Below are 20,617 nucleotides of genomic sequence, written 5' to 3'. Positions count from 1 at the left end.
AAATAAGTGAAACTTTACAATGTCATAACTTTCTTACTTTATATCCAATTTTGATGAAATTTCAGCGTTATGCTAATTTGATTTTTCTCATTTATTCAAATCAACATTTTTCTGGGGTGGACTTGACTTTTAAACCAGCACGACACTGTTTTTTAATATAAAAACTCTTCAATAAATGCAACAGATATAACTAACTGTGCCATTTACAGTAATCAAAATAATGTTTATTGTAGTATTCAAACATTGAAATATTGAATAATGGAAAACATTGAAATATTGAATAATGGAAAAACGGAATATATTGAGTGGTTAATTGCGTCATCATCGGCTCTCTCGATTATTTTTTAGTCAGGCTAACACTTTTTTTTCAGGGCTAGGCCTATGCCCGGCGGGGGGGGGGGGCAGTCAAATGTATTACTGTACACACGTAAGCGTGGCCAAATTATTTCCAAACACCTAAACGAGTTTTTCTCTGTGTGCAAAATAACCCCCTTAACAAGATTTTCGCGAGCTCCATTAACATTGGCTCCCTGACAAGTTATCGCCAGAATATGACCCCTAAACAAGGTTTGTCTTCTTGCTAACAATATGTTTAAAGGTCAAGTCCACCTCAGAAAAAAGTTGTTTTGAATCAACAGAGAAAAATCAGACAAGCATAATGCTGAAAAATTCATCAAATTCGGGTGCCAGTAAAATAAGAAAGTTATTACATTTTGAAATTTTGCTTATTTTTGCACAAAATACTTATATGCACAATTTAATCACATGCATATGAGAGAACCGATGATGTCCCCCACTATTTCTTTTGTTTTTATTGCTTGAAATTACAAAATATTTCAATTTTTACGGATTTGACAATAAGGACCACCTTGACTGAACTATATAATGTAAAGCAATGGTAACTCCATTTGTTCAGTGAAAAATAAAACTTTGTTTCACAGGACATGAGGAGAAAATTCGAATTTTTCATATTTCAAATAATAAAACACAAAAGAAAAAGACAAGTGAGTGATGTCATCAGCATTGGCGGCGGAAGCCAAAAAAATTAAGGGGGGTCCACCTAAAATTTTGTGATGGACACTTTAAAAAAATATGACAAGCAAAAAAAAAAAAAAGGTTATCAACCAAAATTTAGGGGGGGGGGACCAGAAACATTTTTAGGAGGACGCAGGAAACAAAATTGACAAGCAAAACAAAAAAGAAAAAAAGGTTACCACATCAAATTTAGGGGGAGGGACCTGTCCCCCCAGCCCACACCCCCGCTTCCGCCGCCTATGGTCATCAGTTCCCTCATTTGCATACCGACTGCAGGATTTACATATAACTTGGATTTTCTCTTTTTATTCAAATCAACTTTTGGTTGGGATGGTCTTGTCATTAAAATATAGGCAAAAGTATATTCATGGATATTGCATACCCCCTCCCCCCCAGTGCAGTATGTTAGGGTTGAAATACCTCAATCAGGAAGAATCTGAACACTATTCAGAAACGAGGAGAAAAAGCCTCGGGGGAAAAGCTTCGGGAAAACATGCCCTCAACACGTACGTTTGGCTTGTCCTAGAAAAAAAAGCTTTGAAAAAAAACATACCGGTACCCTAAATATATACGTTTGACCCCGCGATTGACATTGACCAGTCTTTATCAAAACCACCCTTATTTGTGAAAATCTGTGTTTTTGATGCCATTATATAAGACTTCACGCGCGGCCGGCCGCGTCCAAAACTGAAAAAAACCCACCCCTTTAAACCCCCATTCCACAGAGAACAAGACTGCTGAAAGACCTTTGAAAGACCATGAATTTTGGTTGATCTTTCAGAGGTCTCTCAATGAACCTACAATGGTCTTTGAGGTCTCACGAGTCCTGACCAATCTTTCAGTGGTCTTCATGGGCTCCAAAACTTTTTGAAACGGTTCAAAACAGTCTTACAACGGTCTTACAGGAAAATGGTCTTTCAGCAGTCTTTCAGCGGTCTTTCGATGAACTTTCAAAGGTCTTCATAGTCTTTCAATGATCTTTCGGCAGTCTCTCAAGATTTTTGCGGAGATCACTGTAGGACTCATGAGAGATCATTGAAAGATCATTGAAAGACCAGGCAAAGACCATGGAAAGAATTCTGAACGATCACTTATTGCATAAAAGATCTCTGAAACACCATTGAAAGATCGCTATAGGACTCGTCTAAGACCAGTAAGACAAAAAATATACATTAGTCTTTAAGAGTTTTAAGGGGTCTTTCTGAGCCATTCCACAGAGATGACAAATTTCAGTGATCTTGAAGACCGCTGTAAGACCTCACCAATTTCAAGTCTTTCAGTGGTCTTTCAATGGTCTCCGTTCTGTGGAATGGGGCCTTATTCGGGGCGCATTTGTACAGCAATAATATATAATTTGACTGCCCCCGGGCTAGCGATAGGCCCATATATGGCGCCAACCGAGTGCAGAGGGTGCTGCTTCCTCCAAGATTTTCCATATGACAAAAATGCCCGTTTTCAAAATGACTGTGCTTTTTTTTCTCAAAATAAAATATTTTTCTGAAGTAACACATTTTAATAAATGGGGGGGGGGGGGGGGTAACGAGAGTTCATTGATAAAGTTTTATTTAAGTTATTTCACAGGTATGTACAGTATAGTGCCAGATTTGTGTCAGGTGTATTGCTATGGGCCTACCACAGGTCATAAGAAAAACAAATGTAGGTCTACATCATTCCGAGGTCAGTCACTGAGAAACGAAAAAAATAAGAATGAGGAAACCTTGGAATAGTCCCAGAATAGTCCAAGGAATTAATTAGTTAATGCACCCAGTGTCCACAGCTTCGAAAATGGATTGGATAAGTATTGGAGATGTGAACCAGTAAAATTCAAGTTTGACCCATGCACCAGGACATGATCCGGCCAACTAGAGACTTCGTTATCAGTAAGTACTTCTTCTTCTTCCTATATAAGTACATACCACCTGTGGTGTATTGTCGTACTGTATAGTGGATTTGAATGCTGAGTACTGAAAATCCACCGTTGAAGTTGTGGTAAAAAAAGCAAACATATATATAATATTTACATACAAATGCAGACTAACATAGTCTGACATGTTGCACCTCACTCTTGAATATATTTGCTGAGGTGCTGTCTACGACGTAGTCATGGTAGTAGCTGTTGTTGTTATTTTGAATAGGCAAAACTAGTTAGTTTTGACTATTGTTGCCTTGTTAATTTGCTTTCCTTTTTTTTCAAAACAGAATAATTTCTTTGTTGAATCTATATCAGTTAGCATCCACCTAGGAAATTAAAAAAAGTAGGTATCTATAGGTATGGTAAGCTACATGTTCGAATCCCAATTTCGCTACATTTGGCTTTCGATATACATCACGCTAAAAATCGGAAAAATGGCAGAGAGCTCTTCCGGAGTATTTTCTTTTGACGGCGAAATGTAAGGGTGATTTTTGTCTGTTATGTTTTGTTTGAAACACTTTGAAAGAATTTATCATGTCATTTTACTTTTAAGATTTTTATTCTATACGTTAGAGTGAGGTTTTACAGTGTAAATGGGGCTCAATTTGACCATTTTTCACGACGGTCCCGACCAGTGTAGATCTAATTGAGATGAGAATGTACCTATGAGTGCGGACTCGGCGCAGTTCAATGCCGGTACCAGTGCAGTGCAGTGGCAGTTGCGCTTCAGCCTTCAAAGCCGGCAGCCACAGCCGGCAGCCACAGCTCAGGCTAGCCCCCGCGCGTGGTAACTCAGAGTCAGAGCTGCTACTGCTAGCTTATACTAAAAGCTTCGGTCTCTGTTATATTGCTTGTACTGCTGAACTTGCCTGGGGGAGTGTTAGCTCCACTCACCAATTACTTATCTAGACCATGGCGACTGTCTGAAGTTATAACTCGATCTGTACAGGGAGTCAAATCTCAATGGCAAAAATCGACAAGTCTTTTGACTTAAAAACCCAGATGAAACCATTGTCCATTATCTAATCATTACTAATGTACATAGCCTAGCTAGACATCATTTTTTTAAAAAACAAAATCACAATTTATTGAGAAAAATCATATATGTCTCTATTTCATAAAACTTAGACAAATATGGTTATTATTAATATTAGATCAATGTAATTTTAGGTAGCTTGTTTTTTTCTCAATCATTTTGTTAAAACCAGGGTGAGATATACCGGTACACATGTTTAAATGTTTTTTTTTCATCTGCATGAGCAGTGCGCATTTGAGCTAGCATGCAACTTGAGCGCCGCGATGAGCGAGTGCGCCACACATTTTATTAAGAAATACACTTTTTTTATCACAGAATACACTTTTCCATTCCCAGAGGTTGGCAGGTCTGGGTCATGATGATATTTAGACTATTTTTTTACCCTAAATTCCCGCATTGAAATTGGTTATAATCAATATCTTCATGAGATTCCAATCATTTGTTGGACTATGTAAGCTGCCATCTTGTTTCTGAAAGTGATGACAGACTCCACGCACAGAAAGACAAAAAGTTTACTTTGTCCGTTTTGGTGCATTTAAGGCCAAAAGGGAATAATAACCTTTATTTTGGTCCAGTTCTTCTTATATATTTTTATGAAATAAAGACGAAAATCGAAGAGCCCGTCAGTTTTTTTGTTGTATTATTAACTCCCTAATGGCGACTGCACGATCGCTAACCCAGGTAGCTCCATTGTTTAATTTCTGTTATTTATAAATATAATCAGCTTTGTACATACTTTTTTTAATATGCCTTAATTCTTAAACTTTTCTTTGATTGGTTGAATTTTATTTTTTTCATTCCAAAGTCAAACATATCAAAGTATGTACATGTATAAAGCGGATTATAAGTAACAGTTCTGAATTAAAAAATGGAGTATAGAATTCCATCAACTAAAGACTCTAACAGTATTTGACATGAATCTACTTCAAATTTTACTGCTGATGTTCAAATGCATAAATAACATGCTTCCACCTTCATTCCACAATTTTTATACAATGAACACATACATGTATATTCATTCATACTCTACATATAACTCTTCAAATTTTCACTAAATGAACCCAAAATTACTTATTGCACAGAGATCCATACGACACCACGGTCCCAATATCTACAACTCTCTACCAGAGTCTATCAAAAAATGCTCATCTGTTTACTCTTTTAATGCAAATGTTAAATCTGTGATATCAGAATATTTGAAATAAGTTTTCTCTGTCAATATTTCAGTTAACCATTAAATCACTCTTCCTTTGATTCAATCATCACAAAATACTCTCCCATGACCACCACCATTATCATCTCCATGGCCTTCATTTTCACCATTATCCTCATAATCTCCATCTTCATCATTGTAAAATTATGAACAAAATGATTTTACCAATCTGCTTTATAAATGTATTAATTATTTCAATGAGTTTTATTCCGAGGTTGTCATTTTTTCAAGCAATCTGCTTATAATAAAAATCCCCATGCAAACTGTTAGTGTTATAATGAATTTGGTAGTACACGTAGATCATGTACATACTTTTATTTTTTTCTTTTTATGATTCATGCCAAAAATTAAAGTTATTGGGTGGTTAATGCAATGATGAAAGAGGTAATAGCAAAAAGGTGTGTAACAGGCAGAACAAGAGAAAGTAGTAATCCACACCGGGCAAATAATTTGTTTATTATTGGGGGAAACTTTTCACAACCTACTGCATAAATATGCAACATTGAAGAAGCTTTAACATTGGAGTGAATGGGAATTTTCCAGGGCTCTTTTTGAGTAATTTGGTGGCAAAATCGCCCATGAGTCTGGCGTAATTTCCCCCTGATCCACACCACTCTTAATCGTTTCTCTATTCCATTCATAGATTGTGTTCTAAATGGCAGTTCCTTCACCATATATAGCATTATGCATGTGCAGTCAGTAATTGTGCTATCACAAGTTCATTGTATTACATTGTCAATGATTTGATTTTCAACACTTGTATCTCTCGTGAGAATGACATGATTTCAATTTTTTTATGTCACTGTACAGGTCAGAGGAAGGTCAAGCTGATAGCCAGGCTAATTTCATCAACAACTCAAGCTCGGCCAAAGCTGACGGGAATGCTTGGTCACAGGAATTTCTTGATCCAAATGGCGACACAAACTTCCCATCTCAAGATGGTGATGGAAGCTTTGAAGCAGATGACAATCCAGGATCATATGATTATCTGTATGGGAGTACCCCACCCCGTCAGATGCGAAGTGCAAGGAAGCAGACTAGCAAGGGCAACAGTGGCAAAGGTGGCAAGCCGCCTCGACTGGTGCTGCAGGGAACTCCTAAAAAAGAGCCAAAGAAGGACAAATCCCAGAATCAAGCCAAAAAATCTCTTGCCAAAAAGATGGACTCTGCGGACTATGGACCGTCTGCACAGAATACCAAGCAAAAGCTCCACCAGCGGAAGATGAGAAGCATACACCTTGATAGGACAAGTGAACGTGAGTTTAAACAGAAAGCCATCACGTATGATGGATCTGAGTTACATGTGCCACTCACTCCTACATATGTCTTTCGTCCCTTTGACTCGCTGCCATCCCCAAACCTTAAGATCGACTCCTCAACATGTTTCCGTAGTGTCAAGTCACAGCAGGTGAGTCCCCCACATTCCCCAAGGAGCAGGCACAAGAAGACATCCACATCATCAAAGCTACAGTATGCACCGGAGAGGGTTGACTTCCACCGTACCTTCTCTGCTCTTATACGCATGGGGAGTGCCAAAAAGGAGAGTAGTCAGGAGATCCCACAAAGGATCCGTAGACAGGATGGAATGGCACAGGACATTTTCCAGATGCAGTGGAATGAGATATTATGGCTTGAACTCACTGCCTACCATAATGAACTCAGCATCAATGACCAGGATTTGTACCTCATTGATGCCCGCAAGAAAGGGACTGAAGTCTTTAGTGAAATCATGAAATTCAAGTATCAAAGTGTGATGGACAGCAAGAGTATCCAATCAACTTGTTCACTTGATAAGAAACGATCGTCTTTCAAAAATGTGCAAAGAACTCTTGCCAAGTTTGCAGGTGGAAGGTCGAGCAGCTCTTCTGGGTCAAGCTCTCATGGCGATTCTGTTGAAACTTCACAAGTGAACGGGAATGCATGTGATACTTGTTGCAACACCAACCCTGTTCATCGGAGACTTCCAAGTCTCTCGGACAATGGAATCTGTATGCCCCTCAGTGCTGCCCTGAATGCGTACATCACTGACACTCGTGAGGCATGGTACAAGATACATGCCCTGCTTGAGAATGTGGAGCAGGTGCAACTGCTCTACCCAAACAGCAAAGCACTGCAGAATGACTGCCAAGAGCTCATTACACCGCAATTCACCAAGAGGCTAGAGACATTGTGTTTATGGATGAACATAACAAATGACATCAGTCATAAATTTGAACTGACCTCTCAGATTCTAGGTGTTGTAGACCTGGAAGGTTTGTGGTGGCCATATCTGGATCTCCCAGGATATTGTGTTGAAAATCCTGTCCAGGCTGAACCCTGCATTGAAGATGAAATGGAAGATGAAGTGAAACCGATGGTCAGGCCTACTGCTAGGAGACCTATGCTGGGAGCCTTAGGTCACTGGGAATGTGTGCAGTCCAACTCACAAGATATGGTTCAGGGGACATCTTGTGATACCCAGTCAACATCTTTGTCACGTGATATATCTCATGATCTCTTGGATTCAAGAGATATGTCTCATGACCACATGGATTCACGAGAGATGTCTCATGATCGCAAAGACTCTACCTGCCCCCAGTTGCCAAACTCCATTCCCGAAGGCCATACTGAAGATGACAAAACCAAGGTTCCTCCTAAAGGTAGCCAAGATGATGAATATTACCCCAATCGCCATGATGATGACGATTACTGCTCCGAAGTGTCATTTGGATCAAGATCAACCAGTCTTTCATCTACACAATCCTCAAATCCTTTGTTCCCTAGAAATCGTTCAGTGACCTTTGATATCTCGCATAGTGAATATGATGAATCATCTGCCAACCTTGAAGGATCTGAACAACCAGCATTGACAAGCACGCCCCAATACAAGAGCCCTCGTACGGATGAGTCTCCACGAACAAACAGAATTTTCAGTGAGTGCCACTTTAGCTTTGACTATGATTCTTCAACGTCCATCTACCGGCCGTTTGTTGATCGCAGCCTCAAGCACCAGGGGTTGAGGAAAATGACCAAGAGATTGGATAAGATGCTTGGTCATACAATGAAGAAGATACGTAATGCCCAGGAAAAGTCAGCAGATAGTTCTCCGGATAGTAGGAGAATATCAACAGGGGTGAGTTTAGGAACTGATATTCAATATATTCCAATCATTTTCCTCCTCCTCATGTGAGTAGGTTTGATGATAAGGCAACCAAATTTGTCTTTTACACTGTAGTTGAATTTTTAATTAAAATTATTAATTGCAGTTATGTAATTAAATATGTAGACGAATAACAAGTATTAAACATGTTTATTTTCCCCATGGGGTTTTGCTCTTGTCGGTTGAAACTCTATTACACCTTTCAAATGATCAGGTTTGATATTCTCATAGATGATAAACTTTCAAAATAATTTGTTCAAGATATAGGATTGAAAAAATAAAAGCTACATGTGATAAATGAAATGGCTCATGTACATTGTATTGTTTTGATAATGGGCACGATTTATGAGTACCAAAGTTGTTATGGAGTCTTCCTTTTGGTAAAATTCCATGAAGTATTTACTTCTGACCCCCTGCTGGTAAGACCTTACTGAAGTTATTTTCCTCCACTTTCTCTTTTGTGAAAGGGTATGATTCTCACAAATTGTAATGGCTCGAGTACATGTATTTCATGAAATTAAGTTACAACAAAAGAATTTGGGGTTGGATGTACAAAAGGGTTCATTATTTTATGAATTGCGATTAGGTAAATCAATTTTTTTGTCACTCCTATCTTCTTTGCAGAGTGACATTGACCTGGCATTGAAGCCTCCACAGTTCTTTGAATCACCTAGCCCTTCTACTACTGAACAGACCCACAGCACACTGCTACAGAGCCATGGTGCTTGGAGTAAAGAGTTTCAAGATATGAATCTCCCATCTTTCATGTGAGTTTATTTTGATTTCATTTTTTGCTCCTAGTATAGTCTCTCTTTCCTCCTTTATTCATTTCTCCCAGATTCCTCAGTATGAATATACACAATTTTAAAGGTAAACAAAATATGAATCACAATACCAAGAACATCTTTTACAACTAACAGATCTGCTTTACATTTAATTCATCATAGAAATGATTTTCTACTCTCGTATCTGATCATGTGGATCTGTGTGGGTAGGCAGCAATGGATTAGCAAACTCATACTGCAGTTATTGCTTTGATTCAGTCAGTTATGCTGGCCTACTTATGTGTAAAAGACCAATGTATATGCTCAACAATATTGTAATTATCTGCACTTATATGACAGGACCTGGTATTAAGTATTTTGTGTAATAATTTGAGAGCAATCATGAATGTGATGATCACAGTAATTTGGAGGAGAGTAGCAAGGACACTGATGATAACGATGGTGGTGGTGATGATGGTGATGATAGTGGCCATGAGTTTGGGGATGATGACAAGGATGTCGATCATGATGGTTGTGATTATAGTGATGGTAGTTGTGATGATGTTGGTGATGAATCATGTACCGATGTTGATAATTGGTGATAATATTGATGATGAAGATAAATGATATGATGATACCAGTTGTCAAATACATGAGCTAATGAAAAATATAAGCAAACCAAAAATGAATGACATGTATAATTGACTGTTATTCCATGTGTAATAAGAATGTTTTCTTCTACTTGTATCATCAGGCCAGCATATTTGTTCCTAGTACGTATTCCTCTAGATGTCATGCACGAGTGCCTAAGGTTTAGACTAGAGCACAAACCAGAAGCAGACCCTTCAAGACATAGCATACAGCAGGTATCTAACAAATTCTTTATATTCTTCATGCTTTTTTCAGTGTATACTGTGTCAGTTTGTTAGCAGATTTTAAAATGCAAGAGTATACATCCATGCATAAAGTTGAAGAAGAAATTCTATACAGCTACATTTAGTAGTTCCAATTGGATTATTTGCCAATGTATAAAAAAAAATTGAAATTAATGTCTGTTGTTTACCCTCAGTGAGCTATGCATACAATTCACTTCGTTTTTGTAAAAATACCTTGTAGCAAAAATGCTGAATTGGGCATTGTTACATTCATAAGCATGAATTTCATTACATAACATCACATTGCATTTAATACAATTATCTTTATATGATACTGAACATTAAATGCAAACTTACTTTACATGACCATGCACAAATGAATAGAGGGAATACTTGCTGTTTGTAGTCAGTATGTGCAGTCTTTGCACAATTCATTGTAAGTTTTTATAATCTTGAAAAGAAATTGATTGAATGTTAGATTTATCTTGTATTTGTTATTATTATTATTTTATTCGGCAATTAAAAATATATAAATTATAGTACAATACAAATCACACAAACAATAGGACATAGGTGACAAAGGACCTGGAATAGAGATGAAGGGGCTGCCTGGATTTGGAAAAGGTTAACTAAATTACCGTGACCCACAGGCCTTCCTTCCCACACCCCTTCACCTCAATCCAGGTCAGTTAAGAATATAAAAAAAGAAAAATATAAACTGAAACTGGCAACAATTAATTAAAGGGAAACAAAATGTACCATGGATCAATCAGCAATCATCAATTCAATTGATTCATTGCAATATAAATAATTAAAGAAAAGAACAAAAAAATAATATTGCAGTAATTTGACTTGACTATGTACATAAAAAAATTGTTATAAATCATTTACTTTCACCTTTGAACTCTACAGCTGATCCGAGAATACAAGGAAGTGATTGGAGCCTGCACTCATGTCAAGCAGTATTACCATGACATGGTCAGCGCTGTCACTGTGGGAGATGTCAGAGCACAGGAACATGTCGACAATGACATAGATGACTACGAGAACGATCTCCAAGAAATGCTCCAGGTAGGAAGGAATTTCTTGAATGCTTGAGCACCTAATCATGGTAGCCATGCCATGCTAAAGCCGGGGTAATAGTATACAGGACTTAGAAATATTGTATTAAGCATTATACCTTTGTTGCACATTACTGTTGTTATTATTAATACGTATAAATATAGTATGTGCCTACTATCAATAATGTTATTAGTATAATTTTTATAAAATCTTCTTATAAAGCTTGGGCATGCAATCTGAATGCTTCCAAACCCCAACACTAACACTTGGAACAGAACATGAAATTGCCCAACGACTCCATCAAAATTCAACAGTTGACTACATGATATTGAGTTTCCTCAAAGTTTTGTTAATGTTAGCTTCACTATCCTTTGTATATCTTAGGTCTATTTTGAGTATGTTCACAGTCGTATGCTGATGCTTCAGAAGCTACCTCAGGCATCGGTAAGCCTCAAGAACGTCCTGGAGGAAGAATGGGCCTTTGCAAAGGAGATGTGTCCGTACATAAGGGGAGGTGAAGCCCAAGCAGGCAAGAGATTCTGGTAAGTATGATACTTTAAAGGACAAGTTTACTCCAACCAAAAATTGATTTGAATAAAAAGGGAAAAATCCAACAAGCATAACACTGAAAATGTCATCAAAATCTGTTGTAAAATAAGAAAGTTATGACCTTTTTAAGTATCGCTTAATTTCACAAAACAGTTATATGCACATCCTGGTCGGTATGCAAATGAGGAGACTGATGATGTCATCCACTCACTATTTTTTTTGTATTTTATTATGTGAAATATGAAATGTTTAAATTTTCTCTTCATTGCCAAGTGAAACAACGATTAATTCCTCCCTGAACACGTGGAATTAGTATTTTTTGATATTACATGGTTCAGTCAAGTTGGTTCGTATTGTGGAATTTGTAAGAAATAAAATATTGTATAATTCAAACGATAAAAAAAAAAATAGTGAGTGATGGAAATCATCGACTCATTTGCATGTCACTGAGTTGTGCATATCACTGTTTTGTGAAAAATAAGCGAAACTTTAAAATGCCATAACTTTCTTATTTTACATCTGATTTTGATGAAATTTTCAGCGTTATGCTAGTTTAATTTTTCTCCATTTATTCAAATTAACATTTTTCATGGATGGACTTGACCTTTAACTGGTTTCCTTTAAGAATTTCATAGTTCTCGTAAGCTTTGTACAGGGATTAAAAGGGTCCAAGAGGCAACAGGTTAAAAAGTAACTCATTGTTACACAAACAGCAATTAATTGTAAGTTTTGAATGACTTTTCTAAATTGGTCGAAAGTGGATATGATGAACAGCACATTCAGGAACAGCATTGTCTTGATTTGGCCATAAACATTTTGGTGATGACTGGTGATCCTTTCTTACGCACTAAACCATCGCAAATTCAATATATTTACCACAAGAAAGGATCACCAGTTGTTCTTAAAGTCACTCTTAACTTATGAACAGCTTTATGAAACACCCACCTGGAACATTTATTTCTAGATTAGAGCTTCCTAGCTTGAGAATTTTTTTTTATTTTTGAGAATTGTATTTTACACATCTTCATGTTTCAAGATGACATTTTAAGATACTGCACCGCTCATCAATACAAATCAACTTGTATTTGGGATGCTTTGACAATACAGCAGTCTTTAAAAAACCTCTTTCATTCTTTGGGTAATTCACTTTAATACAAGCATACACATGCTTTTACCAAGCTGGCAAAATAACTAATAATTTTTTTATTTTATTAGTAAATGAGAATAAAGTAACTGCCAATGACAAGACTTGGATGTGAGTCAAATATTGTTGACTCACATCCAAGTCTAGTCATTGGCAGTTACTTTATTCTCATTTACTAATAAAATACAAAATTTAATATCAATTTTTAATTATATTTCCTTTCCTAACCTTGACAGTATCATGGCGAGTAACCTGCTACATTCTACCGCAGAGTACCTTGAGCAGAGAGTCGATGATGAATGTGTTCATCTACAGGATAGCCATTCAGCTGGTGGAGCAATCAAGTGAGTCTAACAAACATGAATATCAATAGCTGGGACCAAAGTAATACTTATGCAGCTTTCCTTCTCATTAATAGGAACCATGAGTGTAATTTTTTAACTGCCATATTTGTCTCACATTGAAAGTCAAAACTCCACTTTTACAAATATAGTCAGATGTGAGTCTGCAGTAGGTTTCATGTTTGATATTTCTTAAGCTACTAATGTTAAATGATATTGAAATTGACATAGAATAAAGTGATCAGAATGTAGCAAAATATGATCATTTTCAAAAAGGTTGACAAAAAATGAATAAATGGCTTGCTAGAATGACAAAAACAATTTTAAACCTGAGTAAATGAAAATAAAACAAATAATAAAAAAAAATGAATTGGAAATGATTTGAAATTGCTCCTGCCCTTATTCCTGGAAATGGGAAGAGATGATCTAACATTACTTGAACTCAGGCCTGATATTCTCCCGACATTTATCAGGTTCCCGATATTTTTTCACCAACATAGGTGGTCTCTTAGATCGATGTAAATCCGGTATAAAATTAAGGGGGGTTAGGGTGTCTATTTTCAATGCCTTATTCGCAAAAATTGCTAGAAAATGAAGGGCACATTGCGCCCAAATTTACACAAAGTTATAAGTTCTGGCAACTTGCTGTCGTTACTTTTTATGAAAATTGCCGTCATGCATTCGAAAACTTGATTCTTCGACGGCTATTTGAAGTTTATCGCACACGGTCGGTATTGATCATGGGCGCTGCCATTTTGTATTACCCACCAGACCGTTCGCGCGTTGCAGTGGAGGAAACAGCATGCACTCGGTGCGCGCGATGGCTGCATTCAATTCATGCATGCAGGCGCTAGGATAACCCAGGGAACTCTTCGCGGGCGGGCGCTCCCTGGGTTAGCGCTAGGCGTGATTACGGTGATTTGTCAATACGGGATTTCTTTCGTGCGAGCGAAAAAACAAGAAAAGTTTGTGAAAAATTATGGCTTTTCAACGGAAATTTCTTGATCGAGGTGAAGAGGCGAGGGTGAAAGGGATCGATGCTTCAGTTCGTGAGAAATGGACTTGGAAGTGGGTTGAAAAATCAGTGGATGGAAGGGTGGCAAGTGAGTGCATACGGAAAATTGAGAAACCCGGTAAAGCTTACTGTACGTGGTGTAATAAGGAAGTCAAGTACACGAATGGCGGCTGGAGCATGATCAAGCAGCACTTGGCCAGCCAATGCCACAAGGAATCCATGAGCTTTGGGGGCTTTGCCCCCTCAACCCCCTCCGGGGCATTCCCCCTGGACCCTCGGCCGTTAGGTGCAAGACTCTAGTCACTTTGCTCCCTACGTTCACAAAAAACAGATATTTTTTAAAAGGGCCACTCTCAGGTCTGCTTGAACTCTGTTCTGTTTCAGACGTATAATTACTGGGTCTTGTAGAAAGTTCCGAGAGCTGTTTCATGAGGTTCGTGACAGGGCTGCCAAGGCCTTGGGTTTCGCTAAAATGCTATCCAAGGTAAGTGATTATTAACTCTAATGAAAAGTTAATGGGGACGGGGGCCTAAAAGACCCCTCAACACTTTTTTGTGATAAATCTGTAACAAAAAAAGCTCTCCCCAGCAGTGCTTAATGACTTTTTTTCTTTCTAGTCTGAAGCATCTTTTGAAATGAAATTTACGATGCTGGGGTAAAGGTTCTGAAATTAGGCAACATTTTGAAAGTCCATGTCAGATCCAAATTTGTTTTATAGAAAAATATTCTGTAATGAGAATTCAGGCATTTCAAAGTATCAGCTTTATTTAAAACACAGTTTCCTTCAACAGAAAAGTGGAAAGGTTATGCCAATGTACAAGGAATAAAGAATACATGTAGTATCAACAATAAGCCAGTAATTCATTTATGGTGAAAATGATGGGAAATACTATGACATCTGAGGTGATTTAGATGTAGCTTTCTTTCCAAAGCAAAGAAGAGGAAAGAAAGCATCTGCATATGTTTCCGAGCAGGTGATAGTTTACCTCATGATTATTTGCTTTATATTCTACCTGTATAGGATTTAGAGATAGCGTCCGAGTTCACTCTAAACACTTCGGTGGGAGATTTGATGAACAACCTCAAGCTGTCTGGTCACATAAAGGTAATATTGAAAGCTGCATTCATATTTCATATCAGGGTGTCAAATCAAAGTTAATATTCAAGGCATGGGCCCCGTTGCCTAAAAGTTACTGTTATGGCAACTTGACCATCCAATGGTAACTACCATGGCAACAATGCTCATCAGCCAATGAAAATCAAGGATTTCATGAAAGATACCTTTGGATGGCAAAGTTACTATCATGGTAACTTTTATGCAACGGGGGCCCTGACCGTGCATTCTACATCTCTTATAAAAACGAAAGTAAAATTTATGGACAAATTTTATTGATTATTAAAGGTGATGTAGAAAAAAATTGACAGATGATGTAAATACTTGTCATATAACTGAATTGGCATAAAACTATTGTATAAAAATCTTATTGAAGTAAACTATATAAAGTATGTTTAATGAATACATGTAGCTTCTTGGTGGTGGAATTAAGATGATATTTGAAAATATTTCATTTCATATTCCAGGTTCTCTTGACAAGTTTCCCCGGTTACCAAGTCTTTGTTCCTCAGCACCTCCACCAGAACACCCCTCAGATTCTTCAACTCCTCAATGACCTCTGCGGACGAGAGGACTTCCTGTCGACCTCTGACCCCAGCTCTCCTGATGCTAGCGATGGCTATCTTCTCCTGGTCAAGGATGAGGAGAGGGAGATGGAATCAAAGTGGATCGGAGAAACGACGTCTGTCAATCCCAATATAGAGACAACCATTGCTACCTCAGATATTCAGGTTAGGCTTTAAGTTTAGAATTGTTCATCCAAGATCCTGTAACACAAATCCTAGCAAGTGATCTTACAGTTAATCATAGAATTCTGTGTAATGGGGGTTGCAAGAAACTTGCGATCAATTGCAAGTATATATTTTGTCTCTAAATCAATCATATCTCTTGTAATTAATTGTAAATTTGTGATTGATTTCTGGTCTGCTCCTTGAAACAAGGAGTGTAATCTGATTTGCTACAGCTAAAATTAACTGTAAAATCCCAACAGAATATTTGCAATTGATTACAAATATTTTGTAAGATTAAATTTCATGGTTTTCCATGCAAATTCAGGATCCTGTTCACAAACTTGATGGATTTTACAGGTGATTTTATTTGATTGATCTCACATAATGATTATAGTAACATAGAACTTGACCCTACAATCAAAGGTTTAGCTCTGTGTTGAACACAGGACTTAATTCTGGAAATTCTAATTATTCTCTATTGTTACTTAGAGGTGATTTTAAATGGAAAAAAAATCTTTGTGATAAAAGTCATCTACTGCATCAGCTGATCTATGTTGAGAATTGAGTCTTGATTAATACCAGTATATGTGTCACCTTAATGGAAAATTCCTATTTAAACATTTTGTGTCTTTATTGATATTTTATATAATACTGGATATTCTACTGTTTTTGTTTTCATTAAAGGACAAGTCCACCCCAACAAAAACTTGATTTGAATAAAAAGAGAAAAAATCAACAAGCATAACGCTGAAAATTTCATCAAAATCAGATGTAAAATAAGAAAGTTATCGTAAAAATATCGTAAAAATTGAAGTATTGTATAATTTAAAAAAAAAACAAAAAAAACAAGAAATAGTGAGTGAGTGACATCATCGACTCTCTCATTTGGATGTAACTGGCTCGTTCATATAACTATTTTGTTGAAAATAAGCGAAACTTTGAAATGTCATAACTTTCTTATTTTACATCCGATTTTGATGAAATTTTCAGCATTGTGCTTGTCTGATTTTTCTCTATTGATTCAAATCAACATTTTTCTTAGGTGGACTTGACCTTTAAATACAGTGATTTTGTTTTGTGTCATTGTTTGAACGACTTTTACAGATAATTTTGCACCAGTCAACCTTACATGTGTGGAACATTAGCCCAAGTCGAGGCATTGCATTAGACGACATTATTAAACATATGTTCTGTTTAACTATTTACTGCCTATTAGTCGAACAGAATTCAGTGGTCCCAAAATATTGGACACTGGCACAGTTACCTGTATGATGATTTCTCAGTGAATGCAACAACCTTGTTAACCCATGGGCACTGTATGTTGTTTACTGTAGGTTGAGAGTATCTTGTTAGTTGTCAACCACTCATCACAGCTGACTATGCAACGTAAGGCATTCCAGAGAGCTATGGGAAGTACAGTGACTCTGATCAATGAACAGACGTCTAGTCACAACACCATAGCTGAAGCGTTAGAAGAACTCAAGGTATGTGATCCACTCTGTTACTTAGAGTGACATGTAGAGCTCTATGTAATATGATAAAGATTTATTGTTATTCAAAAAGCACTGTTTGATGAGTCAATTTAGTGTAGAGCTCTATGTAATGCGATAAAGATATATAGCTTTCATGAGCACTGTTTGATCTGTTACTCTGATCAATGAACAGACGTCTAGTCATAACACCATAGCTGAAGCTTTAGAACTCAACGTATGTGATCCATTCTGTTACTTAGAATGACATGTAGAGCTCTATGTAATATGATAAAGATATATAGCATTAATAAAGCACTGTCTAATCGGATACTCTGATCAATGAACAGACATCTAGTCATAACACCATGGCTGAAGCGTTAGAAGAACTCAAGGTACGTGATCCATTCTGTTACTTAGAATGATATGTAGTGCTCTATATAAGATATAAAGCATTTATAAAGCACTGTTTAATCAGTTACTCTGATCAATGAACAGATGTCTAGTCATAACACCATAGCTGAAGCGTTAGAAGAACTCAAGGTATGTGATCAATTCTGTTATATGGAGCATGTTTAGTGTGATCAGTCCAAGATCCATGGCAAAGACCATGTTTGATGTGCAGGGGCCTTAATTCTATTTCAGCATTAACTAAACTTCTCTTGTAACATACTGCAGTCTGCATAATGCATATATTGCAGTCTAATTGCAACTGTAATCATCAGTACTGTGATAAAGAAAGCAAATAAACTATTGTTTATTTCCCCATAAAATTTCCCAAAGTTGCTGCCATGTTCATAAACTTTGTATCTAAAATCACACCATAGATATAATTCTTGCAATAAAGGACAAAGCCATTGCCCTTATTTACCCACATACATGTACCTGGTTGTATTCATGTTATATACTGATAATGATAATGATGATGATTGTGATTATAATAACAGCATTAGAATGTAAGACCTGCATTCACATAATAATTCTTTATCTCATGCCCATCATCAGGATAATGCTCTTACATTGTGTCATAAGTTGGTTGAAGCCATCTGCCAGGTTGAAGAGAATCTCATCTTAGATTCTATGGTCGATGTAGAAGAGATGGAAAGAATCAATATCCTCAAGTATTCCAGAGATGCCATGTGCCAATGCTTCTCAGTAGGATTTGAGGTAAGAACCTCCCCCCCCCCGATATATTTTGTTCTTTTTTTCTGTGCCTTGTTTGTTCATTCATTTTGTCATGTATTCTCTTTGTAGAATCCCTCTTTTTAATAAACTCCTCAAAAAAAGTTTGGAAATATGAATTTGATTGATAACTCCTCCTCGGTTTTAGTGAATATTAATGTGTGATTGATACCAATGAATAGATCATCTAATTCTCTTTAAAATAATACCCACCATGATATGATTATGGTTCACATGGAGGTGCAGTGCCTTGAAATGTGGGGCAAGGTCAAAATTCATAAGTTGCAAAGTGACACTATATTGAAAGTTACTGTTCTTTTTTTCTATGGTGATGAGCGAGTTTCTCAGTGTTTTCTTTGTTTTTCATGCACCTTAACATCAACTTTATCATGGAATCAAACACCTCTGCACAAGCAAACACATAAAAAAACAGATTTGTATGGGTGTTTTAAACCACAACTCAAACCATGTTATCTCACAGAACCATCATTACATAAACCACAACAAAACATCAAAATTGAAGAAGCAGGGGCTTGATTTGAATGGATTTTCATCTTTATTGACACAGACAAAAGAATCATGATCTTTATTGACCCTTCATGACCATTTCTGCTCATTTTGCAGCATTTCAATTCAGACCTCATCCAATACTTTTGAATCCTGCTCTTTTTGTGATGGCATGATTATAACAAGTATGGTATCATTTTAAAGAGAATTAAATGATCTTTTGCATTGTTGAAATTTGGAATTGGGAGAAATAAATATTTCCAAACATTTTTTGAGGGGTTAATTTTCCTCATACCTTGGGTTAAAGTGTTAGCATAATAATAATAATAATTAAGGGAACTTATTGTGCACTTCTCCACCTGCATCTCAGGTGCTCCTCTAGTACCTTTGCTAAGCTAGCCTACCAATTTTGTTGCTCACACTTTTTTTAGGGGAGGAATTCCATCTTGCTGGTACTCATTTACCTCACCTGGGTAGAGTGCAACACAGTGTGGATGAATTTCTGGTTGATAGGAATTAACTCAGTGGTTGGGATTCAAACCCATGACTCCCTGATGGCAAGGCTAGAGTCAGAACCAAAAGACTGCAATGTTCTCACATTATGCTATCCGAATGTTATTCCGTTTCTTATCTTTCCTCTTTGTCACTCTATTTCTTCTAATGCTTCAAAGTTTTCCTCTTTCATGGATATCCCACTTCCTATTGTTACTTCTCATTGGGTCTACCCCAATTTTTTTTTCTAATTTGGCAATGTAAAGAAACAAATGAAATAGCTTGAAAAGATGCGATTTGGCAACTTTTTAATGAAATCTTATAATTTTTGTTCATTTTGAAAATTTAAGTAAGTAAAATCAGATCTATTTGAATCATAGAAAAGCTGTGCTAAGTTTTAATGAAAGAATTTTTTTCCTTAAATTTATGGATACAATAATTGAAATAAATATGATCATTCATAACTTGTAGTATCACAAGGAGGTTAGCCGTCTTTTATCCAACAAACAAGGAGAGTCTATTCTCAAGTTAGCTCAACAATGGATGAACTTTGCTCTTAACAAGTGGGAACGAGGAAAGGGACGCCGACCAAGGTTAGTTATCAATGCACTCAAACTTGCTTTAGTGACTACCTGCATGGAAGGACCACCTCACTATAAAGATCATTTAATTGATTTCCCTTGAATTGTAATTACATGTATTACAAGAACCTGTAGGGAAAGGACCATCTGTTTATAAAGACAACAAGTTTTGTTTACTTCAGTGGGTTTCCCACATTGATATATTTAAAGTCAAACTTGCTTTTATAGTGAACTTGCTTTTATAGTGACGACCATCTGTATAGAAGGACCACTTGTCTATTAGGACCACAGATTTGGATTCCCTTGAAGATAATTCCCCATTTGAACATGTATAACAAGAACCTGTCCATGAATACCACCTACTCATAAAGACCAGTTTTCTTGTCTTGGGTAGTCTTTACAGAAAGGTTTCAAAGAGCAAAGCCATAGGGTTACTATTTAAAGCTGGTCGGAAAG

At 36.8% G+C, this 20,617-nt stretch overlaps 1 protein-coding gene across 1 annotated transcript in view; it reads left to right on the top strand.

The window, feature by feature from the left end:
- Positions 1 to 3,360: 3,360 nt before the first annotated feature.
- The window catches only part of LOC121413432 (mitogen-activated protein kinase kinase kinase 4-like), a 31,498-nt gene continuing 14,241 nt past the window's right edge, over positions 3,361 to 20,617 (top strand). The window contains exons 1-13 of the mRNA XM_041606246.1: positions 3,361 to 3,425; positions 6,007 to 8,308; positions 8,960 to 9,102; positions 9,854 to 9,965; positions 10,887 to 11,045; positions 11,421 to 11,578; positions 12,966 to 13,073; positions 14,470 to 14,569; positions 15,107 to 15,190; positions 15,667 to 15,930; positions 17,265 to 17,414; positions 18,405 to 18,566; positions 20,052 to 20,173. Coding sequence (XP_041462180.1) covers positions 3,382 to 3,425; positions 6,007 to 8,308; positions 8,960 to 9,102; positions 9,854 to 9,965; positions 10,887 to 11,045; positions 11,421 to 11,578; positions 12,966 to 13,073; positions 14,470 to 14,569; positions 15,107 to 15,190; positions 15,667 to 15,930; positions 17,265 to 17,414; positions 18,405 to 18,566; positions 20,052 to 20,173 — 3,908 coding nt within the window. The 5' untranslated portion in view covers positions 3,361 to 3,381. The remainder of the gene's footprint in view (positions 3,426 to 6,006; positions 8,309 to 8,959; positions 9,103 to 9,853; positions 9,966 to 10,886; positions 11,046 to 11,420; positions 11,579 to 12,965; positions 13,074 to 14,469; positions 14,570 to 15,106; positions 15,191 to 15,666; positions 15,931 to 17,264; positions 17,415 to 18,404; positions 18,567 to 20,051; positions 20,174 to 20,617) is intronic.

The sequence above is a fragment of the Lytechinus variegatus genome, chromosome 4, assembly GCF_018143015.1.
Source record: "Lytechinus variegatus isolate NC3 chromosome 4, Lvar_3.0, whole genome shotgun sequence".
Classification (NCBI taxonomy): domain Eukaryota; kingdom Metazoa; phylum Echinodermata; class Echinoidea; order Temnopleuroida; family Toxopneustidae; genus Lytechinus; species Lytechinus variegatus.
Note: the sequence above shows the minus strand (reverse complement) of the source record. Positions and strands in the feature narration are given on the sequence as shown.